This window comes from Melospiza georgiana, chromosome 22 (assembly GCF_028018845.1).
Source record: "Melospiza georgiana isolate bMelGeo1 chromosome 22, bMelGeo1.pri, whole genome shotgun sequence".
In the NCBI taxonomy this organism is placed as follows: Eukaryota; Metazoa; Chordata; class Aves; order Passeriformes; family Passerellidae; genus Melospiza; species Melospiza georgiana.
In genome coordinates this window covers 2,299,325-2,319,341 of record NC_080451.1, presented here as the reverse complement: position 1 = coordinate 2,319,341, position 20,017 = coordinate 2,299,325, and the positions used below count along the sequence as shown (strand labels likewise).

The window sequence follows — 20,017 nt, the reverse complement described above, 5'->3', positions numbered from 1 at the left end:
CCAGGGCTGGGGGCTTTTGCATTCCTTGCCTTGCACTGCCCTGTCTGGCCCACCTCTCTGTCCCAAGGCTGCTGAAAGCACATCTGATGAGCTGTGTCTGTTTTCAGTCTGAGCTCAGGCTTGGTGGGGAGTTGTGTGCCTCCTGTGAAAGGAGTTCCCAAAACCAATCCCTGCAGCTGGGACAGCGCAGCTCCTGCCAGCTGGTGTCCTATGCACAGGGACCTGCCATGGCCATGGCCAGCACACCTTGCTGTGGGGACAGAGCCAGCAGATCAAGCCTGGTGGGATGGGCTTGGGGCTCCTGCAGCAGGTGGACAGGAGCTGGCAGGGACATGCCCCTGCAAGCAGCACTGCTAGTGCCCTCCCTGGCACAGCAGGGTGATGCCCTGCATGCCACAGGGCTGGGCACTGAGCCTCCTGTGTCCCATCCCACAGGAGGCCGCTGGTCTGTGCCAGTGTCCCCCGTATGCCTCAGATCTCTGGGGACCATCAAAGCAGCAGTTTCACGATGCAGAACATCAAGGCTTCCCCACATACAAGTGCACAGCTGCAGCGTCTCCTGGTACACCACAACAAGGTAGGTGTGATGAAGGTAGAGACACAGAATGGTGACTGAGGCTTTAAGCATTGCTGACTATCCAGGAGGAATCTGTGCCTTCAGTCCCCAGGGAGACCTGGGTTAGGAGGATTATTGGCGGGTGCTGGATTGGGCCCTGCATTGCAGCCAGCTGGCCTCTCCTCCTCAGCCTCGTGTGACCCTGCTGCACGGTGATGGACACATCTCGAGGGGCCGTAATGACCAGCATCGCACGGCGATCAGGACACAGGATGCGTCAGACACGGCCCTGTCGGGGCAAGGGGGTCAGTGACGACAGGGGGCTGATTATCTGCAGGGTGCTAGCTGGGGGATGAGTGGGGCTCTGTGTAGTGAGCTGGGTAATGTGGCATGGGTATTTTGCGTCTGGGGTAAGAAGGAAGGGGCAGAATGGAGCAGGAGGACTGGCACATGGGGCAACTGAGCTTGGAGCCGGAGTTACGTGGGAGAATGGCCATGCCCAGTGTGGGACAAGACCTTGAGTCCTGGTGCGCTGGGGCCAGCACCTGTGGCAGCTCACCCTTGTCCTTCACTGCCCAGGCCCTGCCGCCTCAGGAGAGCACCGGCCAGGCACAGCTCCTTGACAGGTCTCATGGGCCCCAGGGCTCGAGCAGCCTCTCCAGCCCCGCCAGACATCAACAGCCCCCGGCCAGCTGGAAAGGACTCAGCGCCCAATGCTCGGCCTGGGACATCTTGTTCGAAGCAAGAAACACCTGTGACAACTGTCATAAGGAACTTGACTTTTTACTTGTATATAAGAACTAAGTTAGTTGTATATAGTTATTAGGTTAATAAAAACTGTTAAAATTACGGGCAGAGCCTTGTCTCACAGCCTGTCTCTCCCCGGGCTCCCTGGTGTTATGAACAAAAATTCGGTTAATATTTTTTTGTGAGAAAAAGTTACAAAGAGGCAGCCAGATCACTGGCCCTGCCCAAGTTCTGTGTGTTTTTGGTATTGTAATCACGGGTCGTTGTGGCTAATTGCTCCTTTTGTATTAGCAGAGCCTTGCCCGAGGCTAAGTTTTACCTTTCTCAGAATAGGGAAGACACCTGAGAAGGTGGGGGGGCTTATGCAAAGTGACTCCCAAGACCAGAATGCTTTGTGGGACCCCCGACTCCAAACTCACGGAGAAACCCCAAAAACAACGAGCCACCTAAGAGTTGAGAGACTAGAGTGATGTCTGGATGTGAGGAGCAGAGTGCTGGGCCTGCAAGAGATGCTGGAAACCTTCATCGTTCCTCACCCTGTCTTCGAGATCCCCCAGGCCAGGTCTGGGAGGGGAGGGAGACTCGGACCGAACTAACATCTGACAGAGATACCACGCCCTAAAGGCTCCCACGAGGACCGGATTCCCCCAGCTCTGCTCCTAGTGGACAGAGCTGTGCATATCCTCCTCCTCTGGGTCGCCCTGGCAGACGACGGGACGCTGCAGACCCGCCCGTCGAGCCGTCCAATCGTGAGCTGATACTTTTAATAAAGGCATTTAAAAAGGAGAAGAAGGCTCCTGGCCCTGTTTATTTCACCTGGTGCACTTTCAGCTCCTTCCCCCCTGCTGTGTCTCAGCCCCCGGGCTGACAGATCGAGCCCCGGGCCAGGCCCTGAGGCCGCTGCTGCTCCCGCGGCACTTGCGGGGCAGCCCTGAGGTTCGGGGCCAGCTGTGGGAGCAGGAGCGATGCTGCAGAGCCCGCGGCCCTCACGGGCTGCGAAGGCACGGGCAGATGGCCATGGGGCCTGGCTGGCAATGCCGGCGCTGCTGCTCTCGGCTGCCGCCTGCAATCCTTACAGGCAGCCTTCATGCCGGCTCAGGAGCCGCTCGGAGCCGTCCCCGAGGGCTGGCACCGACCCGCGGCCCCCAAGGGCACTTGTCCCATCATCTCTGCACTGCCACATTCTGAGCTCATTTGTCAGCTCCCTCCTCCCCTTCCTTTCTGCGGGGCAGCGTTAGGGGCCGGCCCAGCGGCTTTCCTCCCACACAGCCGGCAGCCCCCGGCCCACAGCTCCCTGGCGGGAGCCAGAGCTGCTTTCCAGCCGGGCAGCCCCGCCGTGTCCCGCAGCCCGGGCCGGCTCTTGCCCGCTGCCAGCGAGGCCCAGCGGCTGGGCCCGGCCATCCCGGGCCAGAGCAGCTCCCTGGCCGGGGGAACACAGCCGGACATGGGAGAACACACAGCAACACAAAGGGGACCCACGACGGGCGCCGTTTCCCGTGTCCCCGTTGCCGCAGAACAATGCTATGTGCGGGGCTGGCACAGACCCGGGCACAAAGCAATGTCTGTGCTTTCACCGGAGAAAGGACACGGCAGGGGTGCTGCTCACGGATGAGGGTGCTTGGGGCTGGAGGGGCTCTCCGACCTTCTCACACCTGCGCAGGTCGGGGCAGTCTCTGTCCCTCTCAGCCCTGGTGTGACCCCACCATCATCGGGGTCAGAGGGACAGAGACACCCGCAAACCCCCAGAACGGCAGAACCTGGGATTTGGTTTGGGGCTGAGGATTTAGGAAGGGGCTGGAATTGGGGCTGGCTTGCAGTTGGGGCTGAGATTTGGATTAGAGCTGGGATTGGGGTTAAGGCTAGACATGGGATTGGCTTTGGGCTGGGGTTGGGTTGTGGTCTGGGGCTAGACAAGTTTGGAACTGGGATGTGATTAAATACAGAACTGTGAGTGTGTCTAAACGTGGAGTGAGATTGAGACCAGGATCAAGGTCAGGTTTGGGACTGAGCTCACCCAGAGCGGGACAGAGGGGATGTCACTGCAGGATGTCCTTGGCATCATCCCAGCCCTCCTCAGGCACCTCCAAACATGAGGGGCAGCTGGGTGCCCCAAGATCCAGGTGCTCTCACGCTGCCCCTCAATACCAGGCGAGCATTCCCTGAGGGCAGCCCTGACTGTGACCCTTAGGGCTCTGGGATCAGCCCTCACATCCCTGTGGGAGCAGCTGCAGACAGGATGAGAGATTTCCCCCCCTCTTCCCTGTGGAAAGATGAAGCCCAGCTGCCCTTTCCTTCTGGTGCTTCCTCCTCTCCTCAGCTGAGGATGTCAAATTTCCCAGGAGCAGGAAAATCCCCATTCCCTGTTTCCTTGTGGCTGCAGCTTGGAACACCCACTCAGAATTAAGGACTTTCTGACAGCCCTGCTGAATGACACTGGGAGGAGATTTGTGAGAAAGGGAGGAAATTGTATTTCAATAGTAAATAAAAGGCGCAAAATTATTTCTTTCTGTCACATTTGTTTTCAGTCAGTTGCACTTCTGGTCCCAGGCCAGAGAAAAGGGTGGGGCTGGGGGCTGGGAGAGGCGGGGGCTGGGAAAAGGTTGCGTTGGTGCTGGATGAAGAGATGCCGGGGGGTCTGGGTTCTCAGGAATGGGGGTGCCAGGGGGGTCTCAAGGTCATGGGAATGGGGGGGGTTGGCAGGGACGTGGAGAGGTAGAAGGGAGTTCCAGGGGGTCCTTGAGCCCAGGAAAGGGGAGTCCAGGGTTTCCCAGAAAGGGGGGACCAGAGTGGGGACACCCGGGATGTTCGGAAAGGGGGAGTTCAGGCTGTCTCTGGTTTTGCAGAAAGGTGTGCCTGGGAAAGGCAGGAATGGGAGACCAAGGCATTCCAGGTTGTCCCAGAGTCAGGCCTACGCCAAGTCTGGAGGCTGGGAGCCATGGGATGGCCGGGAAAAGGGGAGCAGCGGGACCTGATGTCCAGAACAGGGCGATTCAGGGGGTCCCTGTGCAGGCTAAGGGGAGCAGGGGGGTTCCGGTGCTGGCAGGGGCGGTTCAGGGTCCCGGTGCCGGGGGTCCCACTCGCCCCTGGCCGCCCAGGAGCGCCCTCAGCCCCAGCGCTGGAGCCATCGCGCTGCTCCTCCTCACTGCCAGTGTGATCCCAGGATGATCCCAGTAGAACTGAGTCAACCAGGAGCTGCTCCCAGGATGATCCCAGTACAGCCCAGTCACTCCCAGTCCTGGCATCCCCCCAGGCCTCTCTGCGTTCCGGCCTGTCCCCGCTCCATCCCCGCCCCTGCCGGGGACAGCGAGGGCTGCAGGAGCGGAGGAGGAGAAGGAGGAGGGAGGGAGGAAGAGGCGGAGCGGGGGAGGAGAGGGAGAGCCAGGCGGCTCCGGCGCTGCCTGAACTTGCAGCAGCCTCTTGTCCCCTCCTGTCAGGGAGTTGTGCAGAGCCAGAAGGTCCCCCCTGAGCCTCCTTTTCTCCAGGCTGAGCCCCCTTCCCTGCTGCCTCAGCCCCTCCTGCTGTTCCAGCCAGGGTCGGATACTAGTGCTGCAAAGAGCAATGTACAGCCCTGGCATAGGTGCCTTTGTCACCACATTTTAACCTTTCATTAGTTACAGAAAGACTCTTGGGAAGCCCCAAACTGCAGTCAGTCGCTGCAGTGCCAATGTCCTTTGCAAAGCCCTGCGGCCCGGCCCGGCCCGGCCCGGCCCCGCCCGGCCCCGCACTCGGCGCCGCGGTTGCCCGGTAACCGCGGCCGGGCCCTCAGCGCCTGTGACAGCGGCGCGGCCTCAGCTGCCTGAGAGCGCGGCCCTGGCTGGGTGTGCGCAGCCCGGGCTCCTGCAGGCGGCTGCACCGGGCCCTTCGCCAGGTGAATTGTCGGCGTAGAGAATTGCTAAAGGTGCAGAGCATTGGCCTCTGCGAAAAGCTCCGCAGCATGCAGAACACTGGTGTCTGCTAGGGAGTCCTGAATTTCATTTGAAGGTAAAGAGCAACTAATGTTGAACTTTTTGGTTTTGTTTCATCTGTGCTCTGAAAGAGAATGCCAAAGGGAAATAGAGGATGTGATCATGCCAGTCTTAGGCGCAGTAGTTCACTGACATGTACGCCTGAGAGGATGAACAATAAATGGACTACTGATTGTGCTTTTTTTACTGAAGAAATGCAACATTTTCTAAAGATAGTAGTCTATACATTTTTTTCCTATGGTAAGTGCTTAAACTGCTTAAAGGTGAATGAGTTCTGTTCAAGTTTCAGTGGGTTTTTATCATCTGGGTTTTAAAACTTTTAGGGGGAGATGCCTCTGTATTGAGGTGCAAAGGAGAGCATATGCCAAAGTCAATGGTCTGGATTTTATGGAACAGTAAATGTGAGTGAGAAAGAGAGAGAATGAAAAGAAAAAGTGGGAGGGGGATGGAGGTTGGGAAGGGGGGGAGGAGAAAGAGAGTGACAGAGAGAGATTTAGTAGAAAATATCACCATTCCATGGATCCCATTGGCCTACCATTAGATCCTCTTCTGGTCTTCTCTGTGGTGAGGTCTGGCAAAATGTAAGACTCCAATGGATTAATGCAGATTTGGGCAAGGTGATACCTTGCCCAGGTACCTCCCAGGAGTGGGGCAAGTTGGACTCTGTCTCTTGCTACTTTCAAATCATATAAAATCTGTAGCACCCGTATATCCTTTGAGTCTGCCATGAGTTGGGTTCTGGATTTTCAGATTTGTTCTGTTAGCTTGCATGCCCTGCAGTCGTCTGGTGCGAGGCCTCAGGAATGGGTCTGGAGGCACTGCGGAGGTCTTTGCTGGGAGGTTTGTGTGCAAAGCTGGCCTCAGCAGAAGAGTCTGTGGCTGTGACTTCCCCAGCCTGAACGCAGACAGAGCTGATTTTCAGGACAGCTGCTGGGTTTGGCTTTGTTGTGGATAGGTTTTTCTCCTCAGCCTTGTTTACTTCTCCCCAGACCTGAGCTAATGGGACAATAGTGTCACCTTGATCTTGTCTCAAGTACCCTTAGGCAGCTTAACTCACAGTGCCAAGTTCCAGTCAGGAGGCATTTTCAGGGAAGGGTGGGCTTGGGTGGTCGCAGCTTCTTTATAGAGTTTTGTCACAATGGGCAGAAAGTCCTTTATAATGATATTTAAGCCATTAGCCATAACATTCCAGTCTCTCATTAGTCTCCCAGCTGTGAGGAGCAGCTGAGAGAGCAAGGGTGCTTTAGCCTAAAGAAGAGGAGGCCCACTCTAGCTATTTTTCAGTAATATTCAAGCTACAGCTCTGTCTGTTTGAACTGTTATTAATGTTCAGATTTTTAGCTCCAGGTTTCAGTATGATCTAACTTTGAATTGCACAAGGTAGCCATCGAGTTCAAATAAAGTCCAACTAGAGGCCTAACTATACTAGCTGCTTACACCAAACAAGCACTTAGCTACTTTCAAGTAATGTAACATTTTTAGCACCAGAATATGCCTTGAATCTGCCATGAATTGAGTTGTGGATTTTCAGAGTTCCATTGTTGCTCCTTCCAGTACCTGCGACACCGTCCCTTGGAAATGGCGTCTGGATTGCCAAAGAAGACACCGACACCTCGTCTTTTGTCCAGGGAAAGGCTGAAGCCTAATGCTGTGAGTACCCACTGGGGCTGTGTTCAGGCTGGCACTGCCCTGGTGTGCCTGCTCTCCCTGCCCCCGTTGTCCAGCAGTGCTGTGAAGCTGCAGAGCCCGTGCCCAGCCCTTTGTGCTGTGCTGCTGTTGCTGGGGCTGTCCTGGTGCAATAGGGAACACTGTGGGATGCTTCAGCTGTGTCTTGCCTGGCTGTGCCAGCAGAGCCAAGTGAAACCAATGTACAGCTGAAGCCCTGAGCATGTGTTCTGTCCCTTTCCCTGTGCCACAGGAATTCCTTCTGTCAGGCTGGGCACCACTCACCTGTGCTGCTCTGACCATGCTGCCCTTGGGCACCTGGGCGTGTTGGGGGGGGGGGGGAGCTCAAACTCTGCCCAAAGCCTTGAGAGCCACGGCTGGTCCCAGCTGGAAGAGCTTCCAAAGCAGCTGTTCTCTCCCAGCTCCTGTGTGGGCACAGATGCAGCCCTGCAGGCAGCGCTGGAGCCAGGGCCACAAAGGTCCCTTGCTGTCTGCAGCTCACTTGGCTGAAGATGCCCCACTGCTGAGGCTCTGACAAGGAGATGCCTCTGTTTTCTTCTGTGGAGGGCTCTGTCAGCCCAGACAGAGAAAACAATTCACAGGGAGAACTAAAACCTAGAGACATTCCTGTGCACCTCACTCTTGGTACAGTGATCCTTTCTTGCATCTCTTGGACTCATCCAGCAGCGATATCTCCTTGCTGTGAGTTCTGAGCGTTGTGCAGGGATGGAGTTCAGGCAGTTCTGAGAGCCCCTCCCCATTCTCTGGAAAGGTCACTGCCTCAATTCAATGAAACGTAAGAGGAAACAAATGCCCAAAGAGCAGAAATGCCCAACCATGTCCCATCCAGTCATGGAGAAGCCAATGGGACCGAGCCATATGGCTGGAGTATGTGTGTTCCACTGTGTATTATTAATTCCCTGATGCTAAGTATTTCAGCAGGAAACTCCCAGGGCTTCCAGGAATGTCCTAGTGGCTGTGATCACAAGTTATTCACCAGTGTCACTTGTTGAAGAAAAGCCTTTCTGAACAAGCACAACTCTGAGGCTCTAGCTGGTTTACTTTTGCCTTTCAGCTGCTTCCCTGTAAGTTCCAGAGGGAGAAGTTTCTCAGCAGGAAGAAGGAGGCCAGCACTGGGGGGAGTATTCTGCCCAGACTTGGCCCATTTCTAGACAGGAGTGAGACTCGCCCAAAGGTAGCCTTTTCCTGCTCTTTTCCTTTCTGTTTCACATGAAGTTTGAAGAGGGTGTGTGTTTGTGACAGGCTTGCCTCCAGCAAAATGCCTCAGTGTCCAGGTCCTGCTGTCTTTGCAAGGTGCTGGGAGTGGTGGACTGGGAGTCCTGATCTGCACTAAGCCAACACAAATACCCTCTGCTGAAGCTGCTGGGGTGTGCTGGAGTGCAGCTGCCATTGCTAAAACAATGGGAGGAAGGCTGGGGACACAGAGGCCCAAAATTGCCCTTTGCCATTCTCCTGCTGAAGGAGCCACCTCTTGCTTTGGTGTGGTCACCATCAAATGCTCGGGGTCCCAGGATTCCCTGCAGAGTGGCAGCCTTGGCCTTTGAAGGCCAAGGATCTGCAGGAATTACTTCAGATTGAACAAAACAAATGTCATTATTGCTTTGGGCTGGAACAATGTGTTGGACCCTGACGGGGTGTTAGATTTTGCAGGCTGCCAGATGTACAGGGGACTGGCCCTGGGCAGAGGGGAATGGATGTGCTTTGTCTGGATCAGTGCCTACTCAGAGGTGTGTTTAAAGCTGCTTTTCTGGCAGGACTAGCTCAGTATAAAGCACAGTCCAAACGGGTAGGTGACTGAGGTGGGCTGTTGAGCAGGAAATTGGCAGCAAGAGACACGGAACACAATCCAGGTTAAGGATTGTCCTGGAGTGGGGCCTTGGGAACACCTCAGGGAAGGGCACAGCTAAGGGACAGTGTGCTGCAGCCACTCCCTTCAGCGGAATGTGTCTGCTGTGAAGTCACAGAGGAGACCTGCTTGTGTCTCTGCAGTGACAGCAGTGTGGCTGGAGAAGGCAGACAAAGCAGGGCAGAGTTTTCTCCAAGCAATGTCTCTGCTCCAGAAGCATTTGCTGTTGTTGTGTCATTCCAGACGTGCCTCTACAATGGCATGAAATAAGGTGTCAGTAATGACAAGAAAGCACCCATTTAAAGGCCATTGAAAAAGGAGATACCAACTCTGCTTTTACCCAAGTTGCTGAGAAAATAACCGAAACTTATCCTCATTCAGCATTCACCTCACTTGTCTTTTTCTTTTCATCTCATTTGTCTTTTTATTTTTGCCTTTTCCTCTCTTTGGAACACACTAACTTTTAAATACAATGAAAAGGAACAAAATCATCAAAGCAAAAGGAAAGTGTTTCTTAGTCCCTGTGACCTTTGCCATTGGATGGGTACTCAGGAGCTTCCATTCTCTCCTGAGCACCAACTTTTCTGTCCGCTCCCTTCTTGTCCTCCTTCCTTTTGGTCAGGTCTTCAACCCTGTCCCTCTCACTGTGACACTCAACAAACCAACCTGAACAAATCCAAACCACAAAAAACACACAGAACCAACAAATTCCATTCTTTTGCTTAATAACCTTTTGGCTTCAGCCAAATGTCACCTCATCTCTCACACCTGCTCTGGTCCTGTGCTCTTCTTACTGATGTCTAAGTTCTAGAGCAAAAAAAGATATTTGCAGTTGTGTGGGCCTCGGTTTCCCTGTCTCAGAGTAAAAGACATCCCAAATCCTTTCCCATGGAGTCTCCTGTAAATTCATGGGTTTTACTTACTCCATGAGTGCTCAGTCAGTGCCCCAGAGCTCTGTGACCGCATGGGCACAGGGCTGTGTTTTAGGAAAGTGCTGCCTGGCATTCTGGAGAAAGAAACCTGGAAAAATCCGTGCCGAAAGAGCAGCTTGGCTTGAGCCTGCTCTGTGTGGCCCAGCAGCTGTGGATGAGCTCAGAGCAGAGGTGGGTGAGCCACTGTTTGCCCAGTGTGGGCTGGGCAGACGTGCTCCCTCAGAGTCTGTACTTCACTGGGGATCAGTGGAAGATTCTCCTGCATGAACCTTCCTCCCAGCAGCTGAAGCTCTCCCTGCTCTCTCTCCTCTCCAGCTGCCGTCAGCTGCCCCGAAACAGAGCTGGTTTGGGGTTTCCCCACCAGAGCTGGTATTTCGGAACTTTGTTGCTCGGGAGGTCTCGGAAATGGTGCTGTCTCTCATGAATAAGGACAAGGTAAGTGCTGGCACCCAGAGCTTTAACGCTGTGCTGGAAGAGGAGAGTGCTCTCATTCCCTCAGTGTACAGCAAAGCAAGTTATCTGCTGCAGCACATGCAGAAGAAAATGTCTCAGCACCTTCTTCTGCAAGATGGTGGAAATCTTCCTGTGCTGGGAATTGTCCCCAGATTTTGGCCAGGCGTTGATGGTGTCTATCCCAAAGGAGTTTCCTTCTCTTGAAAGCTCTGGATTGACTGGAATGTTGAGGGCTGTACAGTTCTTAGCTGCTCTCATGCTTTGCCTTGGCTCTATAGCACACCCTGTGTCTCCTTGGTTCATCTTGGCTCCTGGTAGGAATCCCTGCCTCTCTCAGCCAGTTTGGCTCCCTTTGTGCAGCTCACAGCCAAAGCTCAGGGGCTGAGCCTTCTGCACTTTATGCTGGAATCACTTCTCATTAATGGTATTGGCCCTGCAGGAACTGGGTTCTGCAAGAGCCCTGCAATCAGAGTGATGGAGCAGAAGCAGTGAGAGGCCTTTAGGTGCCACTTGAGGCTCCTGCTCAGCTTCATCCAGCTCTGCTCAGCTTTTCCAAAAGCAACACGGTGCTCTGCTTTCCCTTTGCAGAAGCACAGCACATCCAAAGGCATGTGCTCCTGGAGGTTTCCACCTTCACCTGAAGAAATTGGCATTGTTTTGCAGTTTCCCAAGAGAGCTGAGAGGGAAAAAGTTGAAAAATGTCAATTGTGTTCCACTGTAAAGAGGAAAACTTGAGACCATTTGAATTTCAGTCCGGGAAACATTTTCTCAAGTGAGGCTTGTGCCAAGAGTGGGCTGGTGGGAGGAGACAGGAGGGAGTCCAAATCACCTGGTTTAGACTTTTGGAGAGCATTTTGGTGCTCAGGGGTTGATGAGATCAGTGTGCAAGAAAATGCATGTGTGCTGTGCATGGAGTACCCCAGAGGGCCGAACCTGGCCTGCTGGCTGCAGGCAGGAATGCCCAGCAGCCCACCTTGCCTGCACAGGCAGCAGGAAGCCCTGGAGAGCCAAGATTGGCTTTTCATACTGGAACCACACTGTCAGTCAGTGCTGGTCCTGTTTCTCCAGGCAGAAAATGCCTCTGAAGCCCCATGGTCAATAGACACCGCCTGTCTGTGTTTCTGTCACTTTTGGCAAGCTGGTTGCTCTCATGGTTTTATGATTCTTGCTTGCTGCTTTACTGCCCATTTAAATTCTCTTTGCCATCTCCTTGTTTTCGGGATTGTCTTGCTGTGTTCATTCCTTCTTTTGCTTTTCAGGTTTGCTTTTATTCCCAGTAAGACCACAGTGTTTGGTCTCCTGTCTTGCTGCTCTGCCTGCCTGCCTGACTGTATCCCCAGAAGGTCCCTACCCAAAGCTGATCTGCTAGAAGGGAATTTCTTCCTTCCCCCACAGAAATGGGCTGGTTTGCTTTTAGGTAGCACATTCCCCCTCTGGAACATGACCACTTCGTGGCTGTGTGCAGGCAGAAGCCAGCAGGTTTTTTGGCCTTGTTGAATATGCAGGTGACTTGGTTCAGGTGCTGTGTCTCCATGCTGCTGGTGCTGACCTGCTCGGCCCTTCCTTCCCAGCAGGCACTGCCCTACTGCCCCTGGCCAAAATGCTGGAGCCAGAGAGAAGGGATTCAAGTTCAGCCTTGTGAATGATGTGCCTGTGCCTGCTCAGCTGAAAGTGCTTTGGAAAAGGGGCAGGGGAGGGATGTTAGCAGGCCATGGACAGGTCTCCTCTCGTCCTGTTTCCACAAGTGGCAAAATCATAATTTCATGTCTTTGCTGCAGTTTCTTCACGTGGTGAAGGTCTCCATGGAGAGCTCACCTTACTTCCAGCTGGTGAGCTCCAGCGATGCGTACCGTGCCGTGCCGCCGGGCGCCTCTGTCCCTGTGCGCATCCGCTTCACCCCCAGCAAGAACAAGGTGAGGCTGGAGGAGCCAAAGCACACAATGATCTCCACAGCCATTGTTTTCCCTGCACTCTGGCTGCAGCCCATTGCATGCTGTGAGCTGGGCTCCAGGCGTGGGCAGGCAGCCTGCAGCCAGTCACACCTTGGCACTGCTGGCAGGCACTGCAGCCAGGCCTGACAGGCTCTGCTTCCCCTCCCTGCACATTGCTGAGCATTGCCAAGGGAAGATGCACAGGAAAGAGGATGAAAATGACAGAGGGCTCTTGATAGATGTTGGGCCATCTCTAGGTCCAGTGGAAGGGGTTTCATTCTGATGGAAAACACCAGAGGAACAAAGAGGTCAGAGAGCTTTCCTCCTTCCTGGACTGCCAACAGCTTCCCTGCCTGCCCCTGGGCTGGAGCAAAGCCGGTGCTTTTTCACCCCCTCTGTTGTGCAGCCTTGCAGCTGTGCTCTCCCAGAGCACAAGTGAGCATGGCACAGCTGCAGGGCCAGGGCAGAGGATGTGCTGTGCCCGTGAGCCCGGCCTGGCACAGGCACGCTGGGCCCTGGGTGCCCTTGATCAGCAGGAGGTTGCTGAGCTGCAGGGCACTTGGACACCTGCCTGAAGGAGCTGGTGTAGGGCAGGTACAAGCTGCAGGCAGAGCTGTGAGCCCAGAGCCCGTGGCAGTGACACTGCTGGGGCTCTGTCTTCATGCCTGTCCCTGTGCTTGCTCTGTCAGCTGGCACCCATTCCGTGCCAAAGGTGCTTTTGCAGGGAGGTTTGAACAGCAGTGCTGAGGCCCTGGCAAGTCTGATCTCAGTGCTGGGATCTGGAGGGTTCATGTTCTGATCTGGAGGATTGTTCATAAAGAAGGGTTGAGGGCATGGCATGGAAGGGAGGAAGCCTTGCAGGGAAACAAAGAGAAGCCCTTTCCAACAGCATCCTGCTGCCTCTTAGAACCGTTCTTCTCCTGACTTGGTTGGACAGGCAAAGTTAGAGGGGAGTTGTGAGCCAACTGATGTTTCTGCACCAGGCCGGAGGTGCAGGATGTCTTTGGGTGCAGCTGTTTTCTCCTCTTCCTTTTGCTGCTTAGAGTCAGTTGAACACTTTGTCCTATTCTCAGACAGTGGGAATATAGAAGCCTAAAGAGCAATGTCCTGTGTTCCCCAGCTCCATGTTGCTTAGAAGGGGCTTAGGAATTCTTTAACATCAATAAAGTTTAGAGTAAAAATGATGGTGGCCTAGGGCTGTTATCTGTATGAGCCAAGTGACACAAGAGCTGAATGCCACTGAGACAGATTTTGCAAAGTGCGCTGGTGCCTTTAAAATGTGACATAGTAGTAGAACTTAGTGTTCATTTGAGGGTGCAATAGGTAAATTGATGCCCTTGGAGGGGTATAGGAAATGGTTTTTCTTCTGCCATGGGGATGGCACTAAATATCCTGTGCTGAGCCAGTTTCTTTTCCTGCAGGATTATTGCCACGAGCTGGTGTGCCTCACTGGAAGGGAAAGGATCGTTGTGCCAATTCGGGCCATTGGTGCCCGAGCTGTGCTGGACTTCCCTGCCCAGCTGGACTTCTCCAAGTGTCCAGTCAAGGTCAGCACTCAGCAGACTCTGCTGGTGCGCAATGTCGGTGCCCAGGCAGCTCGGTACCAGCTGGGCACCCAGAGGTGAGGCAGCTCATCTGTCCCTGTGCAAACACCTTTGGGTGAGAGCGGAGTTGGGAAAGAGCTACAGAAGGAACCAAGCACCGGATCTGCTGCCCTGCAGCCTGGCTGGAAGTGAGCAGGATGGAAGGCATCTGCTCTTGCTTTCAGTGGCCTTGGAGCTTTCTGTGTCCCAGATTTCCTGGAGGCTGCTGGAACATGTTGGGAGCTGGCTTGCACCCTGCTGAGCACAAGCAGCTTCTGAAATGCTTCCTCAGCACTGTCAGGGCTGCCTGCTGCCCTGTGTGGTAGGTGGGAGCTGGAATGACTCCTCCCTGCAGGGATCTCCCTGTGCCTTGGGCCATGGCAGGCAGTGGGATGGATCAGCTTTGGGCAGCAGCTGCTCTGGGATGTCCCACCTGAACACCCAGCAAGGCCCTCAGGGCTTTGCAGATGGGCCAGCCTGGATGATTCTGCAGCTGCAGCAGTGTTTGTAAAACCTTGTGTGAATAATCCATGCCAGATGGGCAGCAGCAGCCTCAGCTCACCTCTCATGGCCATGCTGTGGGGCACAAGCTGTGCCCCCAGCTCCTGTGCACAGAGGGCTCTGGTGCCTCCTTTGCACAGCCAGCAAAGCGCTGATGTGGGAGTCAGGAACTGTGCCAAGGACTTGGGCACCGTCCCGTGGGCTGGTGCCATGGCAAGAGACAATCCTGGCCCAGGCACAGGGAAAAGGGCGGATCATAGGGGAGGCAGAGCTCAGTGCTCAGCACCACAGCAGCGTGAGGCCTTGTCCCTGCCAGCCTGAGCCATGTGCTGCAGGATAATGGAGTGGAAGCAGGAGAGCTGATGCTGGCTGCTCTGCAGCTTTGGAGCTGGGCTGCTGCTCCTGGGCGGCACTGGCTCAAGGCAGTGAAGAAATGAAAGCAATCTGCACTGGATGATAGCAAAGAGATAAGGGAGATGGGTAAAGAAGAACAAGGGAGTTATTCCTTAGCAAGAGAAAAGTGGTGAGCAGGTGCGCCCATAGTGGAGAAACAATGATGCTGCCTTTGTTTTTGGAGGAAAAGTGCTGCTTTTTTCATTTGGAAATCAAGAGGGAACCTTTCACCATCAAATAATTGATTCTCCTCTGTCCCTCCCCCAAAATGGCCATGGGGTGTTTCTGCATAAGCAGCTTTCTCCTTGAGCAGGGGCAGGTGTCTCTTGTTGAGATGTGCAGAGCAGAGCCAGGGGCAGTCCTGTGAGTACAATAGAGGACACAGCTCACTGGTTCTTGATTTTGAACCAAAAGGCAGAGTGGGCACTGATTGGCATCAACCATGAAATCAACTGGTGAATGTTGTGCAGCTTCAAGTGCTGATTTCAGTGGATGTTGGTGGCTTTTGGAGTGTGTCTGCTGAGTTCAAGGGCAGGTGAGGTGCTGTGCTAGATTCAGGACAGCCAAGTTTGGTTGTTGAAGCTCTTGCTCTTGGCTGTGCCAGCTGGTGCACTGCTGACAAGCTGGTCCTTTCCTCTAGGATTCATCTGTGCCCTGGGTAGAACTGTTGCTGCTCTTTTCAGAGGATGTTTGGGAATGCCCTGGATTGGTGTCTCAGAACAGTGTCTGTAATGATTGTGTGGGTCAAACTCTCTTGAGAAAGCTCCTCCATGGGAACAGCAGTTGCAGCTCAGAAGGAGCAAAGCAGGGAAGCTGTGGCTGGAAGGGCTGCTTTCAGAAGTTAGTGGGGACACCTTGATGTCCATGCCATTGCAGATGGGGAAACTGAGGCACGGAGCCATGTCTGGGTGTGTGTTCAGGGTCCTTCATGGGACCCGCAGCAACCCGGGGGCTTCTCCTGCCTGCCCTGTGCCCAGAGCCCATCAGGGGCTGTTGGCTGCTGCCCCTTGGCTGGAGCTGCCTCCTGTGCCCAGGGCCCTGTGCTGAGCACACGGGGCTGTGTTGGTTGGAAACCCAGGGTGCCCTGAGCCCGGGTTTTGTGCCCCCGAGCCACGACAGCCGGACCTGTGCAATGCCTTTAACCGAGCCATTGCCTGCTCTGTCCTCGGCCTGCAGGGGCAGCGTCACTGCACCGAGTTTACACTTCGACCTCGCTGAGCTCGACTTCGGGGACATCTCCTTTGGTGAGTGTTCCCTGGGCTGGGATACAGCCTCAGGGATCTGTGCCTTCCAACAGAAAAGCATCCCTCACTCCTGCTCTGCCCCAGCAGCCTCTTCAGGCTGTGAACTGCAGGGCTGCTGCTGCTGCTGCTGCTGCCGCCTCAGGGGGCATCTTGCTATTGTGAGATCCAATGGAAGCAAGGAATAGAAAGGCAGAATTTTCTGGTGTCTCTGTGCTGCTTTAAAAGACAGATGTGTGCCAAGGAAGGTGGGAATCTTGCTGCAATGGAAAGATGAGCCCCTCCCTCCAAATGATTATCCCTTTGAAATGACAGGGCTCCCAGGCAAAACTGTGGGAAATGGAATACCAGTTCTTTGCTAGACTGTCTCAGGAGAGCACAGACAAGAAGGCAAGAACAGACATTTCCCAGATGCCAAGTCCTGTTTTTCCCCTTTGGTGGAGGTCTGGTGACAGCAGGAGGAGCTGTGGGCTCTGGCAGGGCAGGGATCCCCCCCAGCCGGTGCGGGAAGGGAAGGGAAGGAGGAAATGCTCCTTTTGCAGAGCCCCAGAGGGCAGGGGAATGCAGGCAGTGCCCAGCAGCAGCAGCAGCAGCGGGGCAGGCAGGCAGGGTCGGTGCCAGCGCTGAGCTGCAGCCAGGGCAGCCCCGGGCCAAGCACAAACCCTCCCGCAGCAGCAGCGGCCGAGCTGCGAGCCCCGAGCGGGAGGAAGGGAAGCTCCGCTCCCTGCCCAGCCTCAGCTCCCACTGCACAGCCGCCCACGGCATCACGCCACAACTCCCAAAAACCCCCCAGGGAAAAGCCCGGCCCAGGGCCAAAACCGCCCAAAACCCCCCAGAACCCCTGTCCCCCTTCCCAGAGCCAGGGCAACGTTCACGGCCAAGCCTAAAGCCACAACAATGAAGTTCATGAACTTCTGAAGGAAACTCATTGCCTTTCTTGAGCTGCTTCTTCCTCAGCCTGCATCACCACAAAGGCGCTTGTCAAGTTGACTTTGGAAGGAATGAAACAAGAAAGGCAACAGATGGAAGTATGGGTCTGAAGCAGGAGACTGATCCTGCTGAATCCAATTTCATGCCTAGGGCTCTTCGGCTGAAGGCAGCTGTTGTATCTTTGCTTCTTTGTAACTGTTGACTGTTGTCTGCCTGTGCTGGCCTCAGTCTCGTTGGAGGTTTTGACATCTGGGTTTGTCCTTTTTGTGCCTCTCTTGCCTCCCTGCTGGAGTCCCTGCTGGAGCTGGCAGTGGTCACTTGGATGGGCACAGAGAAGCTCTGGGCTGCAGCTGCAGTTGTTTTTCCTCCCCATCTGTGTCCCAGTGACTCTTGGTGAGCAGGCCTGGGGAGAAGTCTCCTCCCCGCAGAGCTGGCCAGCCCAGCCAGATGTGCAGTGCAGAGCAGGCTGTGGCTGCTCTGCGCGCTCTGCAGGACATCCCCTCCATGAGTAGCTGTATCTCTGGCTTTGCAGGATGGAAAGCAAATCTCAGAGCCAAAGTGGGGTAAACCCTTGCAGGCAGCACTCTCAGTGCGCAGCACGGCTGTGATGTCCCTGTGTGTGGGCTGAGGTGGGACCTGGTTCCTGATTGCTAATCTCAAAGCAAGGCTGGGCTGTGCCCCCAGCTGAGTGGGCTCTGAGCTGTCACGTGCTCAGTCTGTTTGGCCCAAAGCAAGAGATGCCCTAAGGATCCTGCAGAGAGAAGCTGCATTAGGGTGCTTTGCATCACGTTCTAGTTCCTGATCCCATCCTCACTTTCTTTTGCTGTAGCTTCTTCTCACTGACAACTCACTCTTTATATGTCTTGAAAAAGGTGGGAGTGTTGGCAGGCTGAGCCGGGAATTGGACAGGTTGAATTCTCAGAGTAAATGCTGGGTCTGGGTGCACACTCATCACTGAGAGAGAACTGGTGCTGGTTTGGGGCAGGTGAGGGAGCTCGTCCCCATCACAAAGAGAGAAGCTTGCAGTGTTCAGCAGGGCTAGGAGTGGGCATTTTCAAGGCTGCAGTCTGGAATCTGTGTCAAAGGGAACTAAGTGACGATTAATTCCTCACGCAGCTTCTGGGTGAGCTGTAGTTCAGATCATAAAGAGCTCAACTCCAATCCCACTTTGATCCTGCCAGGATCTTGCCCCCAGGATGATGCCCTGCTGGGTGCCTGAATGGCTGTTTGTGTCCTTGCCCAGGCTTTCCCTACACGCAGCGCTGCCGCCTCACCAACAGCTCCGCGGTGCCCCTGACGTTCCAGCTCCGCATGTCGGACGATGGCACGCAGCCGGCTGTGGACAGCGTGGATCAGATCCGCAGGGACAGCGACCCGGCCTGGAGCAAGGGAATCCATTTCCATGTGGAGCCCAGGGAGTTCACCATCAATCCCAGCAGAGGCACCATCCTCCCCCAGGGACACCAGGACATCGAGGTACGGCAAGAGCCCGGCCACAGCCGCTGCAGCACCAGGGCTGGAGCTGCACTGCAGGGTGGGAGGGCTTTAGCTCTGGTGCCAGCTTGGAGCATCCTGGCACGGAGAGATCTGCACTGCTGGGAGGCCTCTGCTGGCTGGCTTAGTCGGGATGTTCCTCAAGGAGCACTGTTTGCTTTCCAAAATCATATGCTGAGCTCACAGACCTTATGGTCAAGGCGTGAAACCATTCTTGTGTTTTTGAGAGCGATGGATTTGATTGCAACGGGGCAGAGCAAGGATGAAGGCAGAAGGTGGCTGTTAGAGAGATGTCATTGTATCAAGCAGTGAGCTTTTCTTCTTGGTGTCATTTCCCCCCTCCTGGGGAGCAGAATGATTTGTGTTCACTGCAGGAAGCTCCAGTGGAGACAAAAAAATCTGCAGCCATGTGTAGCGGTTCAAATTTATTGTATTGATTCCTTGTTAAGTGGTTTGTTCTGTTGTACCCCGTGTTGTCCCAGAGTTAGTTTACCCCTGGGTTTTACCCTCCCTCAAAGCTGTCCCTCATGCCATTCCCTGCCCCTTGTTCCAGCTCTTTCCCTGCCTGTCAAACCCAGCCCCTTTTGTTCCCCAACTTTCTTTGCCAATTTAACCTGGAGCCAATCCCTGTCTGCAACGCCCCTTTGGAATTCCCCTGTTCCTGGAGGCCCCATTGGCCCAAGTGAGCCATCCTCCCCACCCTCCTACCCAAAGTGGCCCCAGACACTTGATGTAATCCCCTCAGTGCTCCCCTGAGGATTCCCTTTTGGTTTGCTGTTCTTATCCACCTCCTGATTTGTGTCTGTACAAAAGCCCTTGCACAGGAGTGTCCAGGGCTCTTTTGTCTCTGATCCCTTTGCTTGGAATAAACCCTTTCTTGTGTAATTTCAAGACACAGATCCTCCTCCTTTCTCCTCTGCCTGGTCCCGTTGGTGGCTTGTCTCTTCCAGTGTAGAGCAAGAGGCTCTGAGGGTTCTGCCTGTGGTCAATGCCCACCCTGGGGCAGTTCTGAGGGTTCTGCCTGTGGTCAACGCCCACCCTGGGGCAGTTCTGAGGGTTCTGCCTGTGGTCAACGCCCAGCCTGGGGCAGTTCTGAGGGTTCTGCCTGTGGTCAATGCCCAGCCTGGGGCAGTTCCCCACTCCTGGTGTGGGGCCGGAGTTCTCAGAGCCAGCCCGGGCTCGGGGTCCCAGGGCAGCCATGAACTGCCCAGCACCTGCTGGGCCACACTTTGCCCTCAGCCTCCTGCTGTAAAGCTGAACTCGTTGTGCTCAAGTCAGATTTCCTCTGCATGGATGTCTTTGTAGTCAGATGAGAAATTGGCCCCTTCATTTGAATGCAGTGGTGCATGGAGCTGTAGTCTAATGTTTTAATGTAGCTGACCTGTGCCCTGATAGCAAGGTGTGTTTAACAAATGTGGTATTGCCAGAAGGCTTTTGTTACTCTGAGACTGTGCTCTACACATGGAGCAGCAGAAGAATGAAGGGCAAGTCCTCCCTCAGGAACTGGAGGATATCACCCGTGGGTAATGAGCTTTTGGAAGGAAGCATTGACTGTTCTTCTCTTCCACCAGGTGACCCTGTGCTCCAACACGGTGATGGAGTTCTACCGGAGATTGCTGGTGGACCTGGAGGGTGTTGGCAAGGGAGTGGCAGCCCTGATCATCACAGCCAGGTAGCAGCCCTTGCCTGGCCTCCCCCAGGCACTGCCTTGCCCAGGCTGTGCTGGCTGCAGCTGCCAAGGAGAAGTGCTGCTGAATGC

The 20,017-nt window shown here is 54.7% G+C and overlaps 1 protein-coding gene across 1 annotated transcript in view; it reads left to right on the top strand.

Annotated features, from left to right (window-relative positions):
- LOC131092453 (uncharacterized) overlaps positions 1–20,017 on the top strand; it is a 45,239-nt gene that overhangs the window by 11,155 nt on the left and 14,067 nt on the right. Inside the window, exons 6-14 of the mRNA XM_058039137.1 lie at positions 436–577; positions 747–861; positions 2,160–2,239; positions 10,048–10,167; positions 11,964–12,098; positions 13,538–13,737; positions 15,770–15,837; positions 18,008–18,240; positions 19,830–19,930. Coding sequence (XP_057895120.1) covers positions 436–577; positions 747–861; positions 2,160–2,239; positions 10,048–10,167; positions 11,964–12,098; positions 13,538–13,737; positions 15,770–15,837; positions 18,008–18,240; positions 19,830–19,930 — 1,194 coding nt within the window. The remainder of the gene's footprint in view (positions 1–435; positions 578–746; positions 862–2,159; positions 2,240–10,047; positions 10,168–11,963; positions 12,099–13,537; positions 13,738–15,769; positions 15,838–18,007; positions 18,241–19,829; positions 19,931–20,017) is intronic.